General features: G+C 45.7%; 1 protein-coding gene across 1 annotated transcript; it reads left to right on the plus strand.

Annotated features, from left to right (window-relative positions):
• The first annotated feature begins 1,886 nt into the window (after positions 1-1,886).
• Positions 1,887-16,856, plus strand: CNMD (chondromodulin). Its single transcript, XM_030463220.1, has 7 exons — positions 1,887-1,958; positions 2,653-2,784; positions 7,206-7,346; positions 10,259-10,372; positions 12,513-12,666; positions 13,915-14,105; positions 16,572-16,856. The coding sequence occupies exons 1-7, from the start codon at positions 1,887-1,889 to the stop codon at positions 16,785-16,787; spliced, it is 1,020 nt and encodes a 339-aa protein (XP_030319080.1). The 3' UTR covers positions 16,788-16,856.
• Positions 16,857-21,616: the final 4,760 nt, after the last annotated feature.

Raw genomic sequence — 21,616 nt, forward strand, 5'->3', positions numbered from 1 at the left:
ATGGAGGTTTGAGATCAAAGGCTGGGATTCTCACATTTTGCCAAGACAGACATATCCATTCACGAGATTTTTGGTGTTACAAAATACTTGCTAATGAAGAGGATCATAATCTTATTATTAGCCCCAACCTACAACAGTATGTCAGTCGAGAGTGGGCTAGAGTATGCCCTAGTTTAGGAAGTTGCACAGTAGGCTTCATTTTTTATTTAATGAGCTGTGATTGCTTTTATTTTTGGTGGCAACTGTGCCCGTTAAATTTTTGGTTAAGGTCTGATTATTAACGACAGGAATCGATGGGAAGGATTAGTTTGGGCTGAAGGGAGGCAAAATAGGAATCATGTCTCTGGGATTTGGCCCTCAAGCACACAGAGGGGTGAGGGCCACCAGCAGGGTTTGTGTTTGCTCCACTTCTGCATTGCTTGATGATGGTTTTCAAGCTACTGGTCACATCACTGAGGGGATTTAGAAATGTGAGAAGCAGCAAAGGTTTTTTCAGCTATGGAGTGGGTTGCAGAGGAGAGGCACATGTAGGAAAACAGCTGCAGCAGCCAAACCTGCCTTTCTGGGACACACAGGGTTGTGATGAGCCAGGGTGGGACAGGATCCCAGAAGGTTTAAGAAAGGGGGGCATGTCAGTAGTAACAACTCAGTGTAACAATTGAGCAAAGAGGCATAAACCTAATGCTGGGTAAGCAGAAGGAAAGAGAGATGTAAATGGAGATGCACGCTCTGAAAAAGAAATAATTTGCTATTTCAGAGCTAATGAGCACAGTGAATGCTCCAGAGTGAGATGGGCACCCACATGCCAGGGTCTCCCCAATTTAACAGGCTCTCCTCCAGGGTTGTTTCCAGGCTGAGAAACTGGAGCTGGGCCACTGGGCAAGCAAAGCAGGGCAAAGCTTTGCCAGATTTCCCTTTCACGTGCTGTTTGCTCCAAAGGGGCCCAGCACGATTTATTTTCCAGCAGCAAGGAGTGCACACTTGGACACACGTGGGTACAGGCAGGAGGACACACAGACAGAGACAGACACACGTAGCCCTGAGTTTAAGCTTCCCATGTACTGTATCAGAAAAAGCAAAGAAGATCCCTTCCAACCCAGATTCCCCTGTGATTCTGCTGTGCTTCTGGTGCTCAAAAGAACACACGGAGCAGCATGAGTGACAAGGAAATGGAAGAAATTCCAGAGATGTGTTTACTTTGGAGGTCAAGTCACAAGTTACTTCCAGCATTTTAAAATGAAAATATGAAAGTACCCCCCACACACCCTTTTCCCCCTGCACCAAGCCTGGTTTTGGGGCTTGGTCCCCCAGGCTGTGCCCAGCTTGATGCCAGGGGCCATGCTGGTGGCTGGGCTGGTGGCTTGTGCCATCAACATCGAGGTGTTTCACAGAGCAGGCACCCAGTAGCAGCTCTTCAGGTCCAGCGCCTGTGAATTCCTGTGGCGAGTGTCAAATTAAAAAAAAAAAAAAAATTATAAAAAAAAAAGAAAAATCTGTTAAAATGCGGTTCTACTTTTAAAAGCTGATTTTCACCACGTCTGCCTGCCTGCTGGGGCACCTCTCCTCTCAGCAATGCCATGAGGGGTCGGGGGAGGGGACTTTATCCCCTGTGCCCTCCTGACTGACTCCTCATGTCCAAAGCTGGAGACAAGACCCAGGGAGAGGGGGAGGGAGGACAGGGCTGGAGGGTGGGTGAGGGACCCGGTACCGGGCAGCTCAAGGGGCTCATTGTGTCTAAGGTTGGGGGCGGTCCTGCCTCCCCGCAACGGGGCCGGGGCGGGCCGGGGCGGTGCTGCCCCCCTGTTGGGTCCGTGGCCCGGAGCGGGTCCGTGGCCCGGAGCGGGGCAGCGGCGGAGCCCGAGGAAGATCTCCCGGCCGCGGTAACCATGGCAGAGAGCTCCGAGAAGGTGCCCATCGCCCGAGCGGGGCCCGAAGATGTGGAGCAGTGTCTGCCCCCCGTGAGTGCTGTCGGGCAGCACCGGCTGGGCCGGACCGGGTCGGGATGGGATGAATCGGGACGGAACAGATCGGGTGGGGTGGGGACAGGACGGGATGGGAAGGAGCGAGTGGGTTCGGGTGGGATGGGGACTCATGAGGTAGGGTCGGGATGGAGTGAGATGGGTCGGAACGGGCCGGGTCGGGTTGGAACGGGTTGAATCGGCACAGAACAGGTCGGATCGGGAGGGGACTGGAGCGAGCGGGGCGGTCACGATGGAATGGGTCGGGTTTGGACGGTTCGGATATGGTCCGGACGGTTGGGATCGGGTCCAAACAGGTCGAGCTGGGACGGGACAGGACGGGATGGGATAGATCGGGACGGGTCGGATCGGGGTGGTATGGGACGATGAATCGCGATGGTCAGGACAAAACGGGCCGGATCAGATCAGAACCGAACGAATTGTAATCGGGATCAGGATGGGTTGGGTAGGGATCAAACAGGTCGAGACGAGATGGGACGGGACTTCACTGGGCTGAACTAAACGGGACGGGACAGGATGGGTCGGATCAGATCGGGAAAAAGGTGTCGGATCGGAACCGACCGGAACGGGTCAGGACCGAGGCGGGGCCGAGTCGTGTGGGGTCTGAAGGGGGATCCCGGGGAGGAGGGGCGGGGGGGTCCCTGCCCCGCAGCCAGCACCGCGCTCTCCGCAGGCGTACGCGGCGTCTCCCCCCGGGCCGGGGCGGCTGCTGAAGGCAGGAGCTGCGGTGCTGATTGCCGGAGCCCTCCTGCTCTTGGCCGGGGCCATCGGCGCCTTCTACTTCTGGAAAGCCACGGAGAGGCAGGTGAGAGGTCCTGGGAGCACATCCTCACCTCGGGACGGGACGGGGTTTTGAGTGGTTGGATGTCAGGAGAGGCACAGGCTGGGAACGCCTATTGGGAGGTGGATAAAGAGGTCTTTAAAGCAGATCTTTAGGAGTTTTTTCCATGCTTTCGAAAACGCCAAAAAACTAAAACCCAAACTCGTAATCATTATCCTTACTGGCTGTTTGGATGGAGCCTCCTGGAAGCACATTTATAAGTGAACATGAAACGTATCTTTGAGAAAACAGACCCTACATTGATTTCTGCTCGCAAATTCTCAGCAAACTCAAACCCCAACAAGTCCCCGGGGATTCACATCCTGGGCAAACTCCAGCTCCCAGGACAAAAAAAGCATTGAAATGGGTAAATTCTGTTTTCACATCATCTGCATTCTTGGTCCAGCTTCTACCTGGACCCTCAAATATGTAAAGCTATATTTAATCCACTAACAGGCACCATTATTTCCATCTGGGGGTTGTCTTATTGTGCATACACAGAGGCAGTTACAGTTAGCAGATGTGGAGCAATTTTTAAAGTCAGAAGTTTTATTATTTACATTTTCTGGGGTATTTGGAAAACCTTGTATGCAAAGAACAAAACTGAGAAGCTGCCGAACAGTTCAAGAACCAAATCTCAGAGCATTAGAACATGTTTATATGTTAGTTTTCCTTCTGTTTACGGAAGTTTTGGGTTTAAAAAAAAATATTTGAAACATGATGGTGCACTCGTGAATGTGCCTTACTCCGTAAGTGCAATCAGGACCTTTGAATTTACTTTGGAAGAAGTTTGGTACCACCTCCAGCCAGGTGCCAGTCCCAGTCAAGGAGAGCTTTATGCTGATCCAGCAGCCAGAGCTGAGGCTCCCCAGTGAGACACACCTAGAAATTATTCAGGTAATCAGAAAGTACAGGGTTCTACACCCAAAAGGCAGGACACATTGCTAGCCTTCAGGACACACTGTAAGAGCCATCTGTTTTTCCAGGCTTTCGAAAAGGGAGGGGGATCCAAAAGGGTTGGGAGGCAGGGAGTAAGGACAGCACATTGATCTCTGAGCAGGTACAGGGCAAAATTTCTTTCTTTTTTTATTTTTTTTTTTTATTACTCCTGTCATCTAAGATATGTCAACATTCATAGTTGTCATCAAGCTTCCCAGTTGATCTCCAGGTAAGGACACTGGGAATGCTTGGAGTTATTTTTCCAAGCTGCCTTCAAACTCAAAGTTACGCTCACAAACTTAAAAATTGTATTCAGGTCTATTCATTGGAACTTCGAGGCAAATTTGAAATTATCATTTTTATATCTTTAAATTCCCCATAACTGACAGCCTCATCACTAGCTCAGCCCCTAGAAAGGGAGACCACGTACATTGGTCTGGCTTTATGGACCACACTCAACAGGAGTCCCGGACAGCAGAGAATGTGGGAGTGAATCTGTGTAAGTCAGGAACCATAAATCTTTAGCACCTGACACTCTCTGGAGCAAAGGTGAGAGAAGAAGGAATTCGTCTCTAGCTGTCAGTGTAAATGTTTCATTAAAATGCTGTAAGGCTTTTTTAAGACCAAAAGTAAACTGCTTGTGCAGCACTTTCAGCAGAGCTGCACGAGAGAACTGCAAAGCCCCTCCACAGATTGTGGTTCTCTGGCAAATACAAACCACGCTGCAGCTTTCCTCTTTGAAAATAGGATAAGAGCAAATATGCTGACAAGGAAAATATGAGGCTATACAACTTCCCATCCAATTTAAACAAAGTTCACATCCATTACAAGCTGGGAAGCATGTTTATATTAAAGAGAAACCTGTTTTCCTGTGCCTCAGCAGAACATCCTAGGAGATAAACAGGGGTTGGCCTCCTTTGTACTAGGCTGTTCATTCCTGTTCTCCTTTGGGAATCATGCCAACATAAGAAGAGGTTCCTAAAATATGACCTAGAAGAAGGTCTGAAAGTCAGAGCAGGCCTGGATGTGGACTCATCTCACACTGGTTTTGAAGTAAAACTGTGAGTAATTCCTGGATGAGGGACTTGAGGAGGTCTACAGTCCTCCTAGCAGGAACACTTGAGGACTCAGAGCTGGGTTCAGGACTTTATCCAAGGAGAAAGCCCTGCAAAAACTTCCAAGGATGGAGACTACACAGCCTCTCTCTCCACTTTTATCCTGCCCCATTGGTGAGGGGTTGAAGCTGTGTGGTGATGGTTGTTGGAGGGTTATCAAATGCCTACAGAAAGTTAGGAGCTGAGTAGGGGTATGACAGCCAGATGGGCCCATTGCCTGGTGTAGAATCATAGAATCATAGAATTGGCTGGGTTGGAAGGGACCTCAGAGATCATCAAGTCCAACCCTTGATCCACTACCACTGCAGTTACCAGACCATGGCACTGAGTGCCACATCCAATCTCTTCTTAAAAACCTCCAGGGATGGAGAATCCACTACTTCCCTGGGCAGCCCATTCCTGTGTCTGATCACCCTCTCCGTAAAGAAATTCTTTCTAATGTCCAACCTAAACCTCCCCCGGCACAACTTAGGACCGTGCCCTCTTGTCTTGCTGAGAGTTGCCTGGGAAAAGAGACCAACCCCCCCCCTGGCTACACCCTCCTTTCAGGGAGTTGTAGAGAGTGATGAGGTCTCCCCTGAGCCTCCTCTTCTCCAGGCTGAACAGCCCCAGCTCCCTCAGCCTCTCCTCATAGGATCTGTGCTCGAGTCCCTTCACCAGCCTGGTTGCCCTCCTTTGGACCTGCTCCAGGACCTCAATCTCCTTCCTGAACTGAGGGGCCCAGAACTGGACACAGTACTCGAGGTGTGGCCTCACCAGGGCTGAGTACAGGGGCAGAATCACTTCCCTGGACCTGCTGGCCACGCGGTTCCTGATCCAGGCCAGGATGCCATTGGCCTTCTTGGCTACCTGGGCACACTGCTGGCTCATGTTCAGCTTCCTGTCAATCCAGACTCCCAGGTCCCTCTCTGCCTGGCTGCTCTCCAGCCACTCTGTGCCCAGCCTGTAGCGCCGCATGGGGTTGTTGTGGCCAAAGTGCAGGACCCGGCACTTGGCCTTGTTGAACCTCATCCCGTTGGAATCAACCCAACTCTCCAGTCTGTCCAGGTCCCTCTGCAGAGCCCTCCTGCATTCCAGTTGATCCACACTCCCCTGCCCAACTTAGTGTCATCTGCAAACTTGCTGATGATGGACTCAATCCCCTCATCTAAATCATCAATGAAGATATTGAACAGAACTGGGCCCAACACTGATCCCTGGGGGACACCACTAGTGACTGGCTGCCAACTGGATGCAGCCCCGTTCAGCACCACTCTCTGGGCCCGGCCCTCCAGCCAGTTCTTAACCCAGCACAGGGTGCTCCTGTCCAGGGTGTGGGCTGATAGTTTTTTCAGGAGGATGCTGTGGGAGATGGTGTCAAAGGCCTTGCTGAAGTCCAGGTAGACCACATCCACAGCCTTCCCCTCATCCACCAGTCGGGTCACCTGATCATAAAAGAAGATCAGGTTGGTCAGACAGGACCTGCCCTTCCTAAACCCGTGCTGGCTGGGTCTGATCCCTTGCCCATCCTGCAGGTGCTGTGTGATTGCACTGAGGATGATCTGTTCCATGACCCTGCCGGGCACTGAGGTCAGGCTGACGGGCCTGTAGTTTCCTGGGTCCTCTTTCTGGCCCTTTTTGTGGATTGGCGTGACATTCACCAACTTCCAATCATCTGGGATGTCCCCCGTGAGCCAGGACTGTTGGTAGATGATAGAGAGAGGCTTGGCGAGCTCTTCTGCCAGCTCTCTCATCACCTTTGGGTGGATCCCATCTGGCCCCATAGACTTGTGGGGATCCAAGCATCTCAGTAGGTCACTGACTGTTTCCTTCAGGATTACAGGGGTGCTGTTTAGATTATTGTCATCTTCTATAAGCTCCAGAAGCCATCTGTCTTCAGGGTAACCTGTCTTTCTGTTGAAAACTGAGGCAAAGAAGGTGTTAAATACCTCTGCCTTTTCTCCATCTTTGACAACTATATTCCCGCTCATGTCCAGTAAAGAATGGATGTTTTCCTTGCCCCTCCTTTTGCTGTTGATGCATCTGTAGAAGGACTTTTTGTTATCCTTCACAGAGGTGGCGAGATTCAGTTCAAGTTGTGCCTTTGTCTCTCCGATTTTCTTTCTACACAACCTGACTATATTCCTAAATTCCTCCTGAGTAGTTAGCCCTTTTTTCCATAATTGGTAGGCCCTCTTCTTAACCCTAATTTCTTTCAAAGTCTCCCTGTTTAGCCAGACCAGTCGTCTTCCCCACCGGCTCGCCTTTCAGCACACTGGGACAGCCTGCTCCTGTGCTTTCAAAGGAGGTAAGGTAAGAAGGAAGGTAATAAGCAACTAGTGACACGTACTACTGCCCTTTTATTGATTCCAGGTGTACAATGTTCACTATACTATGAGCATTAATGGAAAAGTTCAAGATGGATCAATGGAAATAGATGCTGGAAACAACTTGGAGACATTCAAAACGGGAAGTGGCAATGAAGAGGCTGTTGAAGTTCATGATTTCCAGATTGTAAGTACCACTCCCCTTGCCCTTCATGGAACACACTCCAGCAGTATCTCTAAGGGTACCTTGCCCTGCTCCATCTCCTCTGCCATTGGTATCAGGCTCCAGCCCCTACCTCTCCATGCAAACATCCTTGCTCTCTCAGCCTTTTTTCACAAGGAGACAGGCAGCTTCCTTCAAAACACAGTCCAAGTGCCTTTTGGGGATAGGCTGTGCCAGGTCCCACTCCAGGAAGCAGCACGGATTATCCCGCATCAGGTTTGGTTCCACTTTGCATTTTCAAACCATTGAGCAGAACTACAACGTGTGCCTTTGGGTCTTGCTAGAAAAACGTTCTGGCAAGCTGTGACACAGCCCTTGCATAATTTCAAGTTATTTAAACTGGAAAACCTACCTCCACCTCCCCAAAACATCATCATTTTAGGAGCAACACAATAAGCCAAGTAGTCACCAAAGACAGACCACTCTACAGTGCTGGACCTGGGCAGCTTGCTCTGTTCTGAGTTGGAAGGCAGAAGCTGCTCCCCGTGGCTTGGCCTGAGTTCACCCCCAGGGGAGAGGATGGAGACATTCAGCATTGCTTATGCATTCATGCACCAAATGAACAGTGCTGGGCCACTTGGGCTGACAGCAAACACATTTGGGTACCTCAGCAACTTGGCTGTGGCTGCTCAGCACAATGAGTAACAGATGCCAAATCTCAGCAGAGCTCAGCAGCTCGGATAGAGTGGTTCACTGAGCTGTACCACCTCTGAGCCACAAAAGGCACATCCACACAGTGTTGCAGAAACCTATTTACAGGGCTCAGATCCCACAGTTAATGTTCTCAGGTGCAAAACACTCCACTGCAGAGCAAAGTCCTCTCTAAGTCAAAGCAGCACCTAAAATAAAAGCATTGGTGCCCAGAAAACTTGCCCAGGGCTTCTAGAACAGCCACTTTTCCCTTGTTGTATCTAGAAATTCAGCTCCTGGGCTTCTCAACAGATAAAAATCCACGTGAGGAGACCCAGCACACCAGTTGTTCCCTGACAACTGTGGTTCAACATTTATGAAACTCTCCAGCTCTTCTCATTTGCTTTCACCATTCCACAGCTGCACAAAAGCACCTGCCCACTGGGAGGATGCTGTATTTACCTTGCCTCCGTGCATGCTGCTGGTAAGCTACTCCCTGTTGCAGCTGGGTCAGAAATCAGCTCCCAACACCAAAGAGCAAAAGGCACCTCCCCAGTGACAGTGCCCACCTGTCAGAGAGGGATGACAGAGGGCCAGGGCAAAAAGGATGCTGCCCGTCAGGTTTTAAGCCAAGAATCCAGATAAAAGAGAAAGAAATTGAAGAGAGGTGCTTCCAACAGACAAGTGTTCACATCAGCACCTTTGGACTGACTGGCATGGCTCAAGTGATTGCATGGTTGGTGAAAATGTGGATTTCACAGAATCATCCGGGTTGGAAAGGACCTCTGAGATCATCAAGTCCAACCCTTGGTCCACGACCACCATGGTTACCAGCCCATGGCACTGAGTGCCACATCCAGTCTCTTCTTAAAAACCTCCAGGGACGGAGAATCCACCACCTCCCTGGGCAGCCCATTCCAATGCCTGATCACCCTTTTCGGTAAAGAAATTCTTTCTAATATCCAACCTAAACCTCCCCTGGCAGAGCTGAAGTCCATGCCCTCTTGTCTTACTGGCAGCTGCCTGGGAGAAGAGATCGAACCCCCCCTGGCTACCCCCTCCTTTCAGGGAGTTGTAGAGAGTGATGAGGTCTCCCCTGAGCCTCCTCTTCTCCAGGCTGAACAGCCCCAGCTCCCTCAGCCCTTCCTCACAGGACTTGTGCTGGATCCCTTCACAGCCTCATTGCTCTTACCTTGCTCTCGCCAAACACGTGGCAATGTGTGGGTGCTCCCAGCATGCTTGGTGTACCATAAAGTCCTGTGCCCTTAAGCACAGCCAAGCAGGGATGTCACTGCTTTAGAATTGGCCATTTTGTTTTGATGGGTGTTGATGGGTGTCTGTTCAACTGCACAGGATGCCTAAGGTATCCACAAAGCTCATACAGGGCAGGAGAGGTGTTATGAGGACACCCATCATCTCCTGGCCTGGCAGACAGAGGCTGGGCAGAAACCCAGCACCTGTTAAATGGCACTAAATCTTTTTATTTAGGTGGTCAAATGGAGCTCATGCAACCCCATGAAAACCATGCAAATTTTGCAGTCTACAATAAGTTATCTACAGTCATAATGTAGAAGAGAACCTTTATGGGTACTCAACAGCAGAAACATCAAATATACAAGGTTCCTTGGTCCAAATGTTGGTGCCTAAGGTGCTGGCACACAGCTGGCATGTAAGACCCCAGACTTGCAGGAGACCTGCAGCCCTGTGAAGCTGCTGGGATACCCTTCCCTTGCTTACAGCAAGACTTCCATGGGTTAGGCAACTGCATTTCACCCTCACAGGCCAGAAGAAGGAAGCCCCACACAGAGATTTCTTCCCTGAATTCCCCATCACAAGCTTCCCCTTGCTGTCACAGCCACTGACATGTACAAATTGAGCCCATATTTTTGTAAATCTGTGTCACAAGGGTACCTAACACAATTTGGAGGCTGCCTACGTTAGGTGCCAAGTTACAGCTTCAATCATGTCAATTAATTCCTTAATTCCTTCAAGCATCCTAACAGCGGGCAACGGAGCACTTACATAAAACACCCCCATCTTTCTGAAACTGAGCAAAAACTTCTAGAGTTTAACCAAAAATGATAAAACTAGAATGGTGAGGGAAGTCTTTTACTGCGGCTGGTTTTTAAATAAGATTTAACCTTCAGACTAAAAAAATATGGCAGTTTTAGCACAACCCGAGTGCTTTTCTGGGGGTGGTGGGAGCTGGAGGGCTGCACACAACCCCCTGCCTTCTGCTTTTCCAGGGCATAACTGGAATCCGTTTTGCTGAAGGAGAAAAGTGTTACATCAAAGCTCAGCCAAAAGCTCACATCCCTAAAGTTGATGCTATGACTAAAGCAAGCCTCTCATCTGAGCTGGTAAGGGGGTAATTTATTAATTTATTTTTAAATTAAAAAAAAAAATCTTTTTATTGATAAGGTCTCAATGCAGTATTTAAAAACAAATTAAAAATATTTGAAAACCGCTGTGGACACACATAAGGTTGTTGGGGCTGAGCCTGGATGCTGGTGGGGGCTCAGCCACTGGCAGGACAGCACAGGAGATCTACAATCCCTTTCCCTGAGAAAATAAAAGCAAGGAGAGAGGTACAGTTAAGGCTGCACCTACCTGCAGTGGTACTGAACACCTGAACACCTACTTTAAAATGAAGGGGAAAAGGGTCTTTCTGAATGAAATCAGCAAGACACCAGCAATGTTAACAAGTTCCCTGAACTTGGTGGGATTTTCCCTATAGAATAATTTTAATTAGAAAAGACCTCTAAGACCATTAAGTCCAACTTTTGTCCTAGCATATGGCCAAGTCCACCCCTAAACCATATCCCTAAGCACCACATCTACACACCTTTGAAATGCCTCAGGGATGGGGAAGAAATCTTGCCTAATTCCAGGCAGAGACATAAATCTTGCCTGTCTTGCCTTATTTTGAAGGCAGGCTGGAATTCTTGACTTCATCAGCACTGCTGCCTGAAGTCAAGGTTTTGTTTTTTTCATCTTTTTGTAAGAATGAAGTCACAGTCCTGAAGACATCATCCTAAAATAGTAAAAAAATTTATAATCTTCTACCTGGCTACAGTAAACACCTCTCCTTGTCTTGTTTTCCGTGCATCACCTACACAATACCTGCAATAAATTGTATGCACCAAGGCCAAAACAAGCAGCTGACTGCTACCACTGGGACATCAAGCTTTCCTGTTGCTCAACTTTCCAGGTTAGATGTACAATGGTAATGGCAAAGAAGTATTTATTTTTCTAGAGCAAGTCCTATCTCTGAAACCAACATATTTAGAAAGTAGGCACACGTCATTTTCTTACAGCACACACTGTAACCAACACTACCTACAAAAATGTTTGGTTAAAGTACAGTTTTTACAGATACCCAAACTCTGACTGCTCACAAGTTGGGATCACCTAAACAGGAAAAAAAAAAAAAAGGATATTATTTCTGAAAACTAGATTCTGGTATTTCTGATGCTGACAGACGCTTAAAGGGGGGAATATAAATAAAGAGCATTTCTGACTAGACAGGTTGGATAGCAAGCTTAAATGACTTGGGACCTAGAATAGAAATCAATAAACACATTAAAGGAACAATAACTCAACAGAATAAATTGATGTAGTCAGTTATTTAACAAGTTTTTATGAATTTTATGAAAGCAATTTAGAATTTTAACTTTGAAATCATCCTGGTTTTCATGATTCAAAACTTGGTTTTCTTTTAATATTTCACTGTTGCTATAAAATACTTACACATTTCATGTAAAATAATACTTTGAACTAACAACTTTAAAGAATCAATCACTGGCATTTTCCTACATTACTTTGAAGATATGAACCAAAAACCTGCAGGGTACACTTCAAAAAGACAGGCTCCTTTAACTCACACTTCCAAGCTTTTGGTCAATTGAATTGCTTTTACCAAACAAGACCTTTAATCAGACCGATCACATTCACTTAAAGCTGCAAGGTGGAGGAGTTCTCAAGCTATAATCCTCTCCCAAACTTCTGAACAAGATTCTCCCCTACCCCCATCCCCTTGTAAATACAGTTGTATCTTGGGAGTACTTCAAATGAGAACAGGGCATGATAAAAAAAATTAGGGTCTTGTTTTTAGCTGGCATTTTTGATTGCTGCTTTGCTGATGGTGGTAAATTTTCAGTTTCTACCACTTGTAAAATCCGCTGCTTTGGGTTGAAAGATCTCTGAAACCCAGTCCATGTATGGCACCTATTCCTTGTACATGAGGCAAACGACTTTCAAGAGAATGATGGGTGAAATCTTAGCTCCAGCAATGCTGACAGGAGTTCTGCCATTCACTGTAGTAGTGGCAACCTTTGCTTGAGCTTTTGTCTCAGTGAAATGGGTTCATGTTCATGAAATACAAAGATGCTCAGCATTAGCTTCAGCTGATGATTATACAGTTTGATGCTCAAGAATCAACAGCAAGCAGGGACAGCTTGTTCACTGAGCAGCAAAGGATTTACACTCTTCTGTTTGCAGGAAGATGAAATCATGCCTGTGAGATTTGATGAAAACTCCCTTATCTGGGTGGCTGCAGATGAGCCTATCAAGCATAACAGTTTCCTAAGCCCCAAAATTTTAGAGCTTTGCAGGGATCTTCCAATTTTCTGGCTGAGACCAACGTATCCCAAAGGTAACACTTCTTTTATTTGAAATGTATGTTATCCCCCTCTCCATCTAAAAGCTCTCCCCAGATCAGGTTTGCCACCGAGACTTGCACATCTGAGAATCAAGGATCCTTTCCTTTCTTGCCCAGCCTGTCTTCCCAAGCCCTTGTGTGTTGGTGCCAAGAGGTTTGGAGTTTATCCACACTTACAAACATTTTCCATACTTACACTTCCTCAATCAATAGATACAGCCCACTGGGGGATGAAACATCTCCAGGGAGGTCAACCTCCCTCTACAGAAGGACAAGACAACAGCTTAAAAGAGCCCTCAAAATGTTTAGGTAGCTGACATCAGGTATGAGGACCACTGGATCTGGCAAAGAGTTGGGGAATATCAAGCTCCTGATCCTGTTTCCTACCCAGCTTCTCCAGAGGATTTCAGTGGGAGGGTGAGATTCCTTAGCTGGGCAACTGGTGAATGCAGTTTATGAGGTCCTGGGGGCAGTCCCTGGACTGAAGCACTCTCATCATCACCCAGAGCCAGGAAAAGGTGTTTAAGAGTCACCAGGGAGACAACTTCTCCAGGTGGCTTCCAGACCTGGGAGGAGAGGAGAAGGCTTCGAAAGATTTAGTCCTCCTTCTTAGTCCAGTTAAAATCAGAACACTTGAAGAGAGAAAAAGGAAACAAACAAAAAAAAAAAAAGGGGGGGGAAGGAGGGGGCTGGGGAGAGGGAGGGGACAGGAAGGGGGAAAAAAAGGGGGCAGGAAAAACAGTGGAAAAAAAAGGGACAGGGAAAAAAGGGGGAAGGTGAGGAAAAAGGATGGGAACAAGGGGGGGAAAGAGGAAAAAACAAAAAGGGAGAGAAAAAAAGGAGGAAAAACAAAAATGGAAGAAAAAAAGCCATCCCATTTTAGAGCACCTGTGCATCCAAACTGCCAATATTTTCCACTTTCATGACCATGAATATCACTGGGCAACAAAAAAGTAACATCAAAGCTGTCCAGAAGCTGTTTCCACCAGGTTTCCCAGCTGCCCTTGAAGAGAAAAGGGTGGGGGGGAAGACAATCTCACAGCTCTTTGGACTGACACAGGCTGCAGATACAACACAGGAAGGCAAGCAGCTCCTATGGCGATGCTCCTAAAGTTTGCCATCAAAGTTTCATCTTTCACTCTGCCCCCCATTATCCCCTTTCTAATATTAAAAGAAATCACTGAAATGTTAGATAATGGTTATGCTGAAGATAAGGTTATCCTCTTGTGATTGTATCTTCAGATATCCAGAGGAGAGAAATGAAGAGAAACAAACGCCAATCAGAATCAAACTTTGATACAGAAGATTTGGAAGCTGCTGCTGAAGAAGTGAACACCAGACAGCTGACTCAAGAGCTTGATGGTCAACCCAATGGCACCAGGCCAATAGGACAAGATACTGATCAAACACTTAATCCAGACAACCCATACAATGTAAGTATTTTCACTGTTATCTTCTTTCAGAGCCCAAGATTCTTGTAGACAATAACGGTGATGTGGCATTTTGTCTGTTTTGTCCTGTTAAAACTGAGCAGTCTTTGCCCGTTCAGTTTTTTCAGAAATTACAGAGCTGTGAAACACTAAAAAAGGTCAAAAAAACCCCCTCTTCCCTCAGTACTCTTCTTCCTCCCTCATCCCAGTTTTCTGTAGACTTCAGTCTGTAGCAAGCATAAGTGCTTCAAGTGGAAAGGTTAAGGCAAGCTGAGGCCAAGTTGCTCATCAGGGTTTCCAGGTCCATACAGAAGCAGTACAAGTGAGATCTTACAAGGATATAACTTTGTGGTAACAAACCAAAGCTGGTCTTGATCAGACAGCTGAAACCCATCATTTACTGACAACGGAAAGAGAAAGTCCAGTAGCTAGAAACATACTTTGCCCAACAAATACAAATGAGTATCACAAGTGACTACTACAGAGGAAAGCAGTAGTGGTGTCTGGTTGCAGAGATGAGGGCCAGATAAATCTGTTTTCTCAGCCTCTTCCCTACCAGAGTAAAGAGTCCTGGTCTAAGAAGCAATTCAGAGAGGAGAACCTGTTCAGAGACAGCCACAGTGGGTGGAGGAGGATTATTGCAGAACTTGCTCTTGCTCTTCAAGTCAAAGCAGCTCACAGGGAGAGCACAGGAGCCTGTGCTGTGTCCCAACACCTTTCTTGCACTGTGGGAATTCCAACTGTACAGTAGGCACCTTCCAGTCTACTGCACCAGCACCAGACAATTTCCATCCACCATTTGGTGCAGCAGGAGTAAGTCATTTTAATACAGCACTGTCACAAGATAAATGCCTCCTGCTTTGGTAATAAGTTCCAGCTTTGACTTGACATTTATGCAGCAGCAGGAGATCATTATACTGTGACAGCATTCTGCCGAGTTGACATCCCTTAATTAAACTTAAATTAATCACTCCAAATAAAGTGGATCTAGATCGACTCTCTCAAGAGGTCAGTAAAACAGCAGCAGCACTGGAATGTAACTTCTTACAGCTGCTAATGTGACCACATCCATGGAGCCTGAGCTGCTCTTTCTCTGGAGGGCAGTGGCAGAACAACTGCTATAGGTCCCTTCCTCCAGCCAGAAGGTTCCTGGGCCAAATGGAGAACATTCAGAGGTCTCCAGACCTCCCTCAACCTGTGGGGCAGGATTCACCTTCACAAACAGTTGTGTAGATCACAGAATGGCTTAGGTTGGAAGGGACCTTAAAGATCATCAAGATCCAACCCCCCTGCATGCTGCATGGGCAGGGACACCTCCCACCACAGCAGGTCCCACGAGGCCTCAGTGCTTGCCTCCAACCTTTCTTTAAAGCCTGATGATCTCTGAGGTCCTTTCCAATCCAGCCAATTCTATGATTCTATAATTAATTTGATTCAAAAGGACCATTACTTACACTGTAGGATGAAGCTAATCCTCCTTAGAGCTGTTTCTCTTCACCCAGTAGAAGTGGAGTCTGGGCAATGAGCTCAGGTGTAGCAGCTCACACTGCAGCTCTCTGAATTCAAGGAAGATGAACCCTCCCTGCTCTCAGGGAATGGGTCACTGGGGGCCTGAATGACACTGAGCTGTCTTGAGAGCCCTGTACCAGCCAAGCCAAGAGACAGCATCTCTTTGTGCCTCACCTCTTCAGTGTTTTCTGAACAAAAAATGCTCAGCTAAGTGTTACTCTGGTGTTTGCTCTTCACTGTTGCTTTTCTTGAAGCAAACACCAGTAGGAAAAGAACTGAATTTCAAAAGGCAGAATATCCAGGTTACTTTTTTCACAGAAAGGAGGAAAGAAATTTTTAAGGGTGAAGGCAGTAGCAAGAGCCTGCTTTGCCTGCTTTTGCATATTTTATGCATGCTCCATAAACTCCTTACTGTCAGATACAGAAGAGGCAGAATTCTCACTGTCCACAACACACCTAAGTGTGGCAGACGGGGGAAAAAAAAGCAGACTGAGATACAAGGGGGAAATATTTAGAAAACTTCAGGGTGATAGCTTGCTGAATGTCTTCTTGGGTTTGCTGTAAAAAGCATAAAAATAACACAAATCAAAATGCTAAAAACACAGCATACATGAGATGTTGCTATCTACATAAAAGACCCTGGCAACTCTTAAAACCTTGTCCATCACTAGTAGTTAAGACTTGGGAGTTGATTACTGCCTGACCCTTAGCAAGGACTGTAGAAAAATCATTAAGGTAGAGCTCCCTGTTGTTCCCTTCCATTTCACACTGGTGACTGTGCCAATTCTATGCTTCTACCAAACAGAGCAAGACAAAAGAATATAATAAAGCAAAACACATCCCTCAGTGTGAGTTCTGCTAACATCAACAGCCCCAAGATTTCAGCCTCTGTAGGGTTAAGGGGTTTATGCTCTCTGAGAACCAGAGCACTGGGATGACATTTAATATTTTACATTTCAGCAACTTGAAGGTGAGGGGATGGCTTTTGACCCCATGCTGGATCACCTCGGTGTGTGCTGCATCGAATGCACACGAAGTTACACACAGTGCCAGAGAATCTGTGAGCCTCTCTTGGGCTACTACCCGTGGCCTTACAACTACCAAGGCTGTCGCACTGCCTGCAGAATCATCATGCCCTGCAGCTGGTGGGTTGCTCGTATCATGGGGGTTGTCTGAGGAAAAGCAAGCAGAGCCTTGAAAAAACAATAAGCAGAAACACTGTGACGGCAAACTGGTAAAAGGCTACAACCAAAGCAGCACTTCCAACCCTGGCTTTTAAAATCCAAGCGTGTGTTACTGCACCAAAGCAAGGCCAGATATTCTGACTGTAAATAAAAATCTTAAGTTAATATGCCATTAGCTTTACAAACGACAAGGGTTATGCTAGCATTTACTGAATTAAAAACCCAAGGCATCCCAAAGAAAGACAGCACTAAACTTTGCTCACAAACTGGTTTAGCAATCCAGAAGCTTGCTCGTAAATTCAAGTTCAGCCTTGAGTAACAAAACCCTCTCTTCCCAAGCTACATGTGAAAATTTACGTCCAATTAGGCCAACCAGCTCCACTTGGCCACTTGGAAGTACCTTTCATCCATGTAGCTTACTTAAATAAATCACAAGTTAAGTTGCTCCCCGTTGCTATTCACACCGAGTTGCTAGGTCATTATGAATGGTTATAAAGCAATTACAGCATACCTTTCCCACAAAGCTGCTCCAGGGGACAGGGGAAAGTGCACATTGTGCTGAATCGGAAGCAAACAGTGGGACAAGGGGCTGCGGAAGGGAACGCGCGGAGCCGCGAAATCAAAACCCTTTGCACATCCCAACATCAAAGAGGCCCCAGCATCCTGTATCCATGATACCACTGGAGTGGCTAACAAGTATCTGCTATCCAGCTACTACGGCAGCAGTATTTACATGCAGTTGCAGAACCAAAGAGTCTCGAGACCCTTCAGAACCTCCAACAGCCACTGTATTTATAAATCCTTGAACGAGACACTTCTGACACAAGATTACAACCTCTCTTTATTCCACATGGATAGCAGCCATTCCTGCTAGCTCCTTTAGCTTCCCTGAACCCAACCTCCATTCCGTGCAAGAGAAACTGCTTACCAGAAAGGAGGAAAAAAAACAAACAAAAAACAAACAAACAAAAAAGGGTTCCTAAACTCACCCTTTTTGCTTAGGCAAATTCTGCAATTATTAGGATTCATCCTATTGCATATTACATCTCTAAGGAAAGTACTAAGCTTAAACACTTGAAAGAATGGAATTACTTAGGATTTCTAGCCTTGAAAAACAGCTAAACAGTACTACACAGCCTTCATCCATACTATACATCTTGAGCCCTACCACTGAATAAATGAAGCCATCTACATGGGCTTTATAAAGAGAATTTTTCTTTAAGTTCACTTTCTGGAGCATTCATTTTGTGACTACACAGCTCTTGAGATGTTGCAAGCCTCATAATGTTATTAACACTGCACGACACACAGAAAAGAGGAATTAATTTGACATAATCGTGGCTGAAAGAAATAAAAAACCACAACCTCATGAGGAATGCTAAACTGCATATCTAAAAAGCGAAGTGTTAAATGAAAATACAATGAGAATTCAGTATTTTGTTCTACTGCAGCTTTTTAAAACATAAGCTGCACCTTCCCTTAATCTGAAGAACAGACTTGCTTTGAAATATTTAAAAACTTCTTAAAGTGGGATTTCAAGGCCTGTTAAATCTGAGTTTCTGCTTTTTAAAATGAAAATGACCTTGATGATTATGTTGTTTTAGAAGTACGTCATTCACATGCTTAGAAAAGTTGGTTTTCCTTTTTTTTTGTTTTTACTGCAGATTAAACAAACATTTTAAAATGGCAATTGGTTTTTGTGCTTTTTTCAATGTTTAAGGTGTAAGTACTTTTATGTACAGGCTGAAGAACTGTGTGGAAAGGAAAGCAGGGAATCAGAAAGTGAAACACTGAGGGTAAAGAAGTGTAACTATAAACTAAACTGTTGCCTTTTGCATGTAAGGCCATCTTGATGTAATCCATGACCTGCTTTGTTCCTATGTTCTCACAGTTTAAAAACAAAAGTCATCTTAACACTAAAACCTGACTTATCTTAGAGGTGATTTCCATGTCCTACACATTCTTAACAAAATTAACACTTCTTAAATAAAACCTTTTATCAGTTGCTTTCTATAGGAAGTCACAAAGTACAGAAGATGAAAAAAAAAAAAGCATCCTACTCATGGACAAGTTAAGCTGTCACACACAGCATGTAAGCTTTGAGACCTCTTCAGGACACACCATGCCAAGCAAGCCACAGTGATCAGAAGAGAAGCAGGTACACTACTTACTTACATGCTCTGTGACAAGCAAAATTGCTGGAACAACAAAATTGCCCGCGCACAACACAGAGAGCACGACTTTCCAAAAGACATTTCCAAAAGAGGGTTGCCTTTCCCCAGCTCCTGTTTCAAGTAAGCAAATTCGTATTTACCTATAAACAATAGGTTCAAAGACAAATAAAAACTCTTGCTGTGGCAAGGTTGAAAAATCTTATGTAAGCTCAACATCTAACTTTGAGGGAGAGACAGGAATGACAATAAAAATCAATGATCCAAAAGTACTGAAAAGACATTGCAACATTCCCCACAGTGGTGGCTCAAACTACAGTCTTAACCATCGGCTGCAACCCTGTTCACTATTGCACAGCATCTATCACCAGTGCTGAAAACAAGTTTTCCACTGTCACTGCCCTGCACACTAAAAAGGTTACAAAACACAGGGGGAATAGACCTGCATGATCTTTAAGGTCCCTTCCAACCCAAACCGTGCTATGGTTCTATGAACATTTCTGCATTTGAGGGGTTGAGGGAGATGGGAAAGTTCCTTGAATATGACCCTACACTTGAAGAAACCAGTTCCCAACCTTCCTTAGGGGAAAAAGAGAAAAAAAGATAAGCTTGTCACCAGTGGTGTTTCCCACCACAGGTAGGTGGATTTTAGAGCACTGTAGTTCTACTAGCCTTACTACTTAATTACCCCTGTGACTGCATATTATGAGGATCAGGATGGCAGGGCAGATGAATGCAATAAAAGGGGATAAACTCAGGCTGGTGGAAACAAGACCAGGAAAGAAAGCCATAGGTTTAGAAAAGACTGAAAGTCGGTGATTTTAAGGCAGGAATCATCTCTTTTCTGTATGTACAGCCCCCCTCTTCCCTACTTACAAGGGACAAACCCAAGTTTCTTCCTTTGTCTTTTTTGATACAGGGATCATCCTGTGTATCTGCCCTGAGAAGGTAAGAAGCAGCTGGAAGGTGTGTAAGGGTAGGGGGCATCTGTCCTCTGTCATCCATATAACACTTCACCCCTACTGCAACCCAAATAAATTCCAAGGAAGTTTCAGTGTAGAACTGAATAATCACTCAAGATGGACAAAATCTCTCTGAGATTCTACTCAGAAAGGGCAAGAGTTGGACTGCACCAAGAGCACCAGCAGCTTCTGCTTCCAAGAGGCTCAGCTCATCTTTCACTGCACATACAGCAAAGCTGCAAGGCAGCCTTAAGCTACAACAGACAGGCATTTTCTGTGACCCCCAGACCAGAAGCAGAGAGGAGAGTAATCCCATCTGTGGTATTAAATAGGAAAGCTACTGCTACCCCTTGCCATCCTGTTCCTCTATTTGCAACAGGACTGTAAAATCAGTTTGAGGTGAAACTGCCTGGGTCTTCTAGATTGTACCATCTACAGATAACCAAACAAAATAATTCAAGAGAAGCTTGATCATAAATAAAACCTCACTGACTCTGTCCTCGTGAGCATTTCCCTGTCTCCAGCCACCTCATTGCCAGTGTTGCAACAAACTCCACTTACTCTTTTCAGTCCTAAAGGAGATTTCCTTTGTCACCCTCCACAGCCTTTGTTCAACCTCAAAGCTCCCTCATACCCTTTTCTTGACCTAGGGCTTCTGGAACCATCTGTATGTGTGTTTTGTTAAGGAAAAACACTGCTCACAAAGTTGATGAAGCACCTTCCCCTCAACTTTACACAGGATTTTTACCTATTGCTTTAATCCAATCCCCTCCCCATAATGCAACAAGAGTGGTCATTATTAGTTCACCTAAATTTTAAGGTGGAATATGCCCAACACAGATTATCTGTGCTCAGAAACATGCTGGAATTATGTTCAGACTTGCAAACTTTGCTCACTGGATTGAGATGGACAGGGAGGTCTAGCACTTGATTGCTACAAGTTTTAGCCTAAAGCTAAATCATTATATTTGCATTACATATGCCTCCAGAGTACATAAGTAGCAATCCATTTTATTTCACTTTTTGCCTTACGCTAAGTGAACTGAATCCCCAAGCAGTGAAACAGTACCCACTTAACACAAGAATATATTGTGCTTATCTAATGAAATATTCCCATGGATTTTTTGTAAGTGAAAGTAGGCAGTGGAGCTCCTACTGCATTCTCTTCAGTAAGTAAGAGCAACTTGATTGGCAGAAAACATCCTCAAATTACTTTTTCATTTCTATTTCAGAGGTTTTTATCTAGGCTCTTCCCCTAGCAAGCTTTTGCTAAGCACTGTTAAGTGCTCTGAATGACATTTATAAAGCAAGGCTGGCCAGGAGACAAGAACCCAATTTTGTGACAAAGTGAAGCACTCTGACATTTGTCTCCCTTCTACATGAGGAAGGAAGAAATGCCTTTCATAAATTAAAAGCAGCAAAGCTCTTATCTAGGAGAATGGAGTTCAAGTCCCTGTTCCAAATTAACTTCAGCGTTAGCATTCCATATGGATTGCAAATTGTCTAGATATTGAGCAAGTAGCTACTCAGAATTCTCTGAAGGGCAAAAAATTCCCCACTGAAGCTAACAAATCCTCACTGAAATATACCATGAACACACCCTTTAAGAAACACTTCCCAGCAGGAAACATTGCTTGGTAAGAGTCAAAAGGTGAGGCATACACAAAGCCCTCCCTACATTCAACCCA

This window comes from Calypte anna, chromosome 1 (assembly GCF_003957555.1).
Source record: "Calypte anna isolate BGI_N300 chromosome 1, bCalAnn1_v1.p, whole genome shotgun sequence".
Classification (NCBI taxonomy): domain Eukaryota; kingdom Metazoa; phylum Chordata; class Aves; order Apodiformes; family Trochilidae; genus Calypte; species Calypte anna.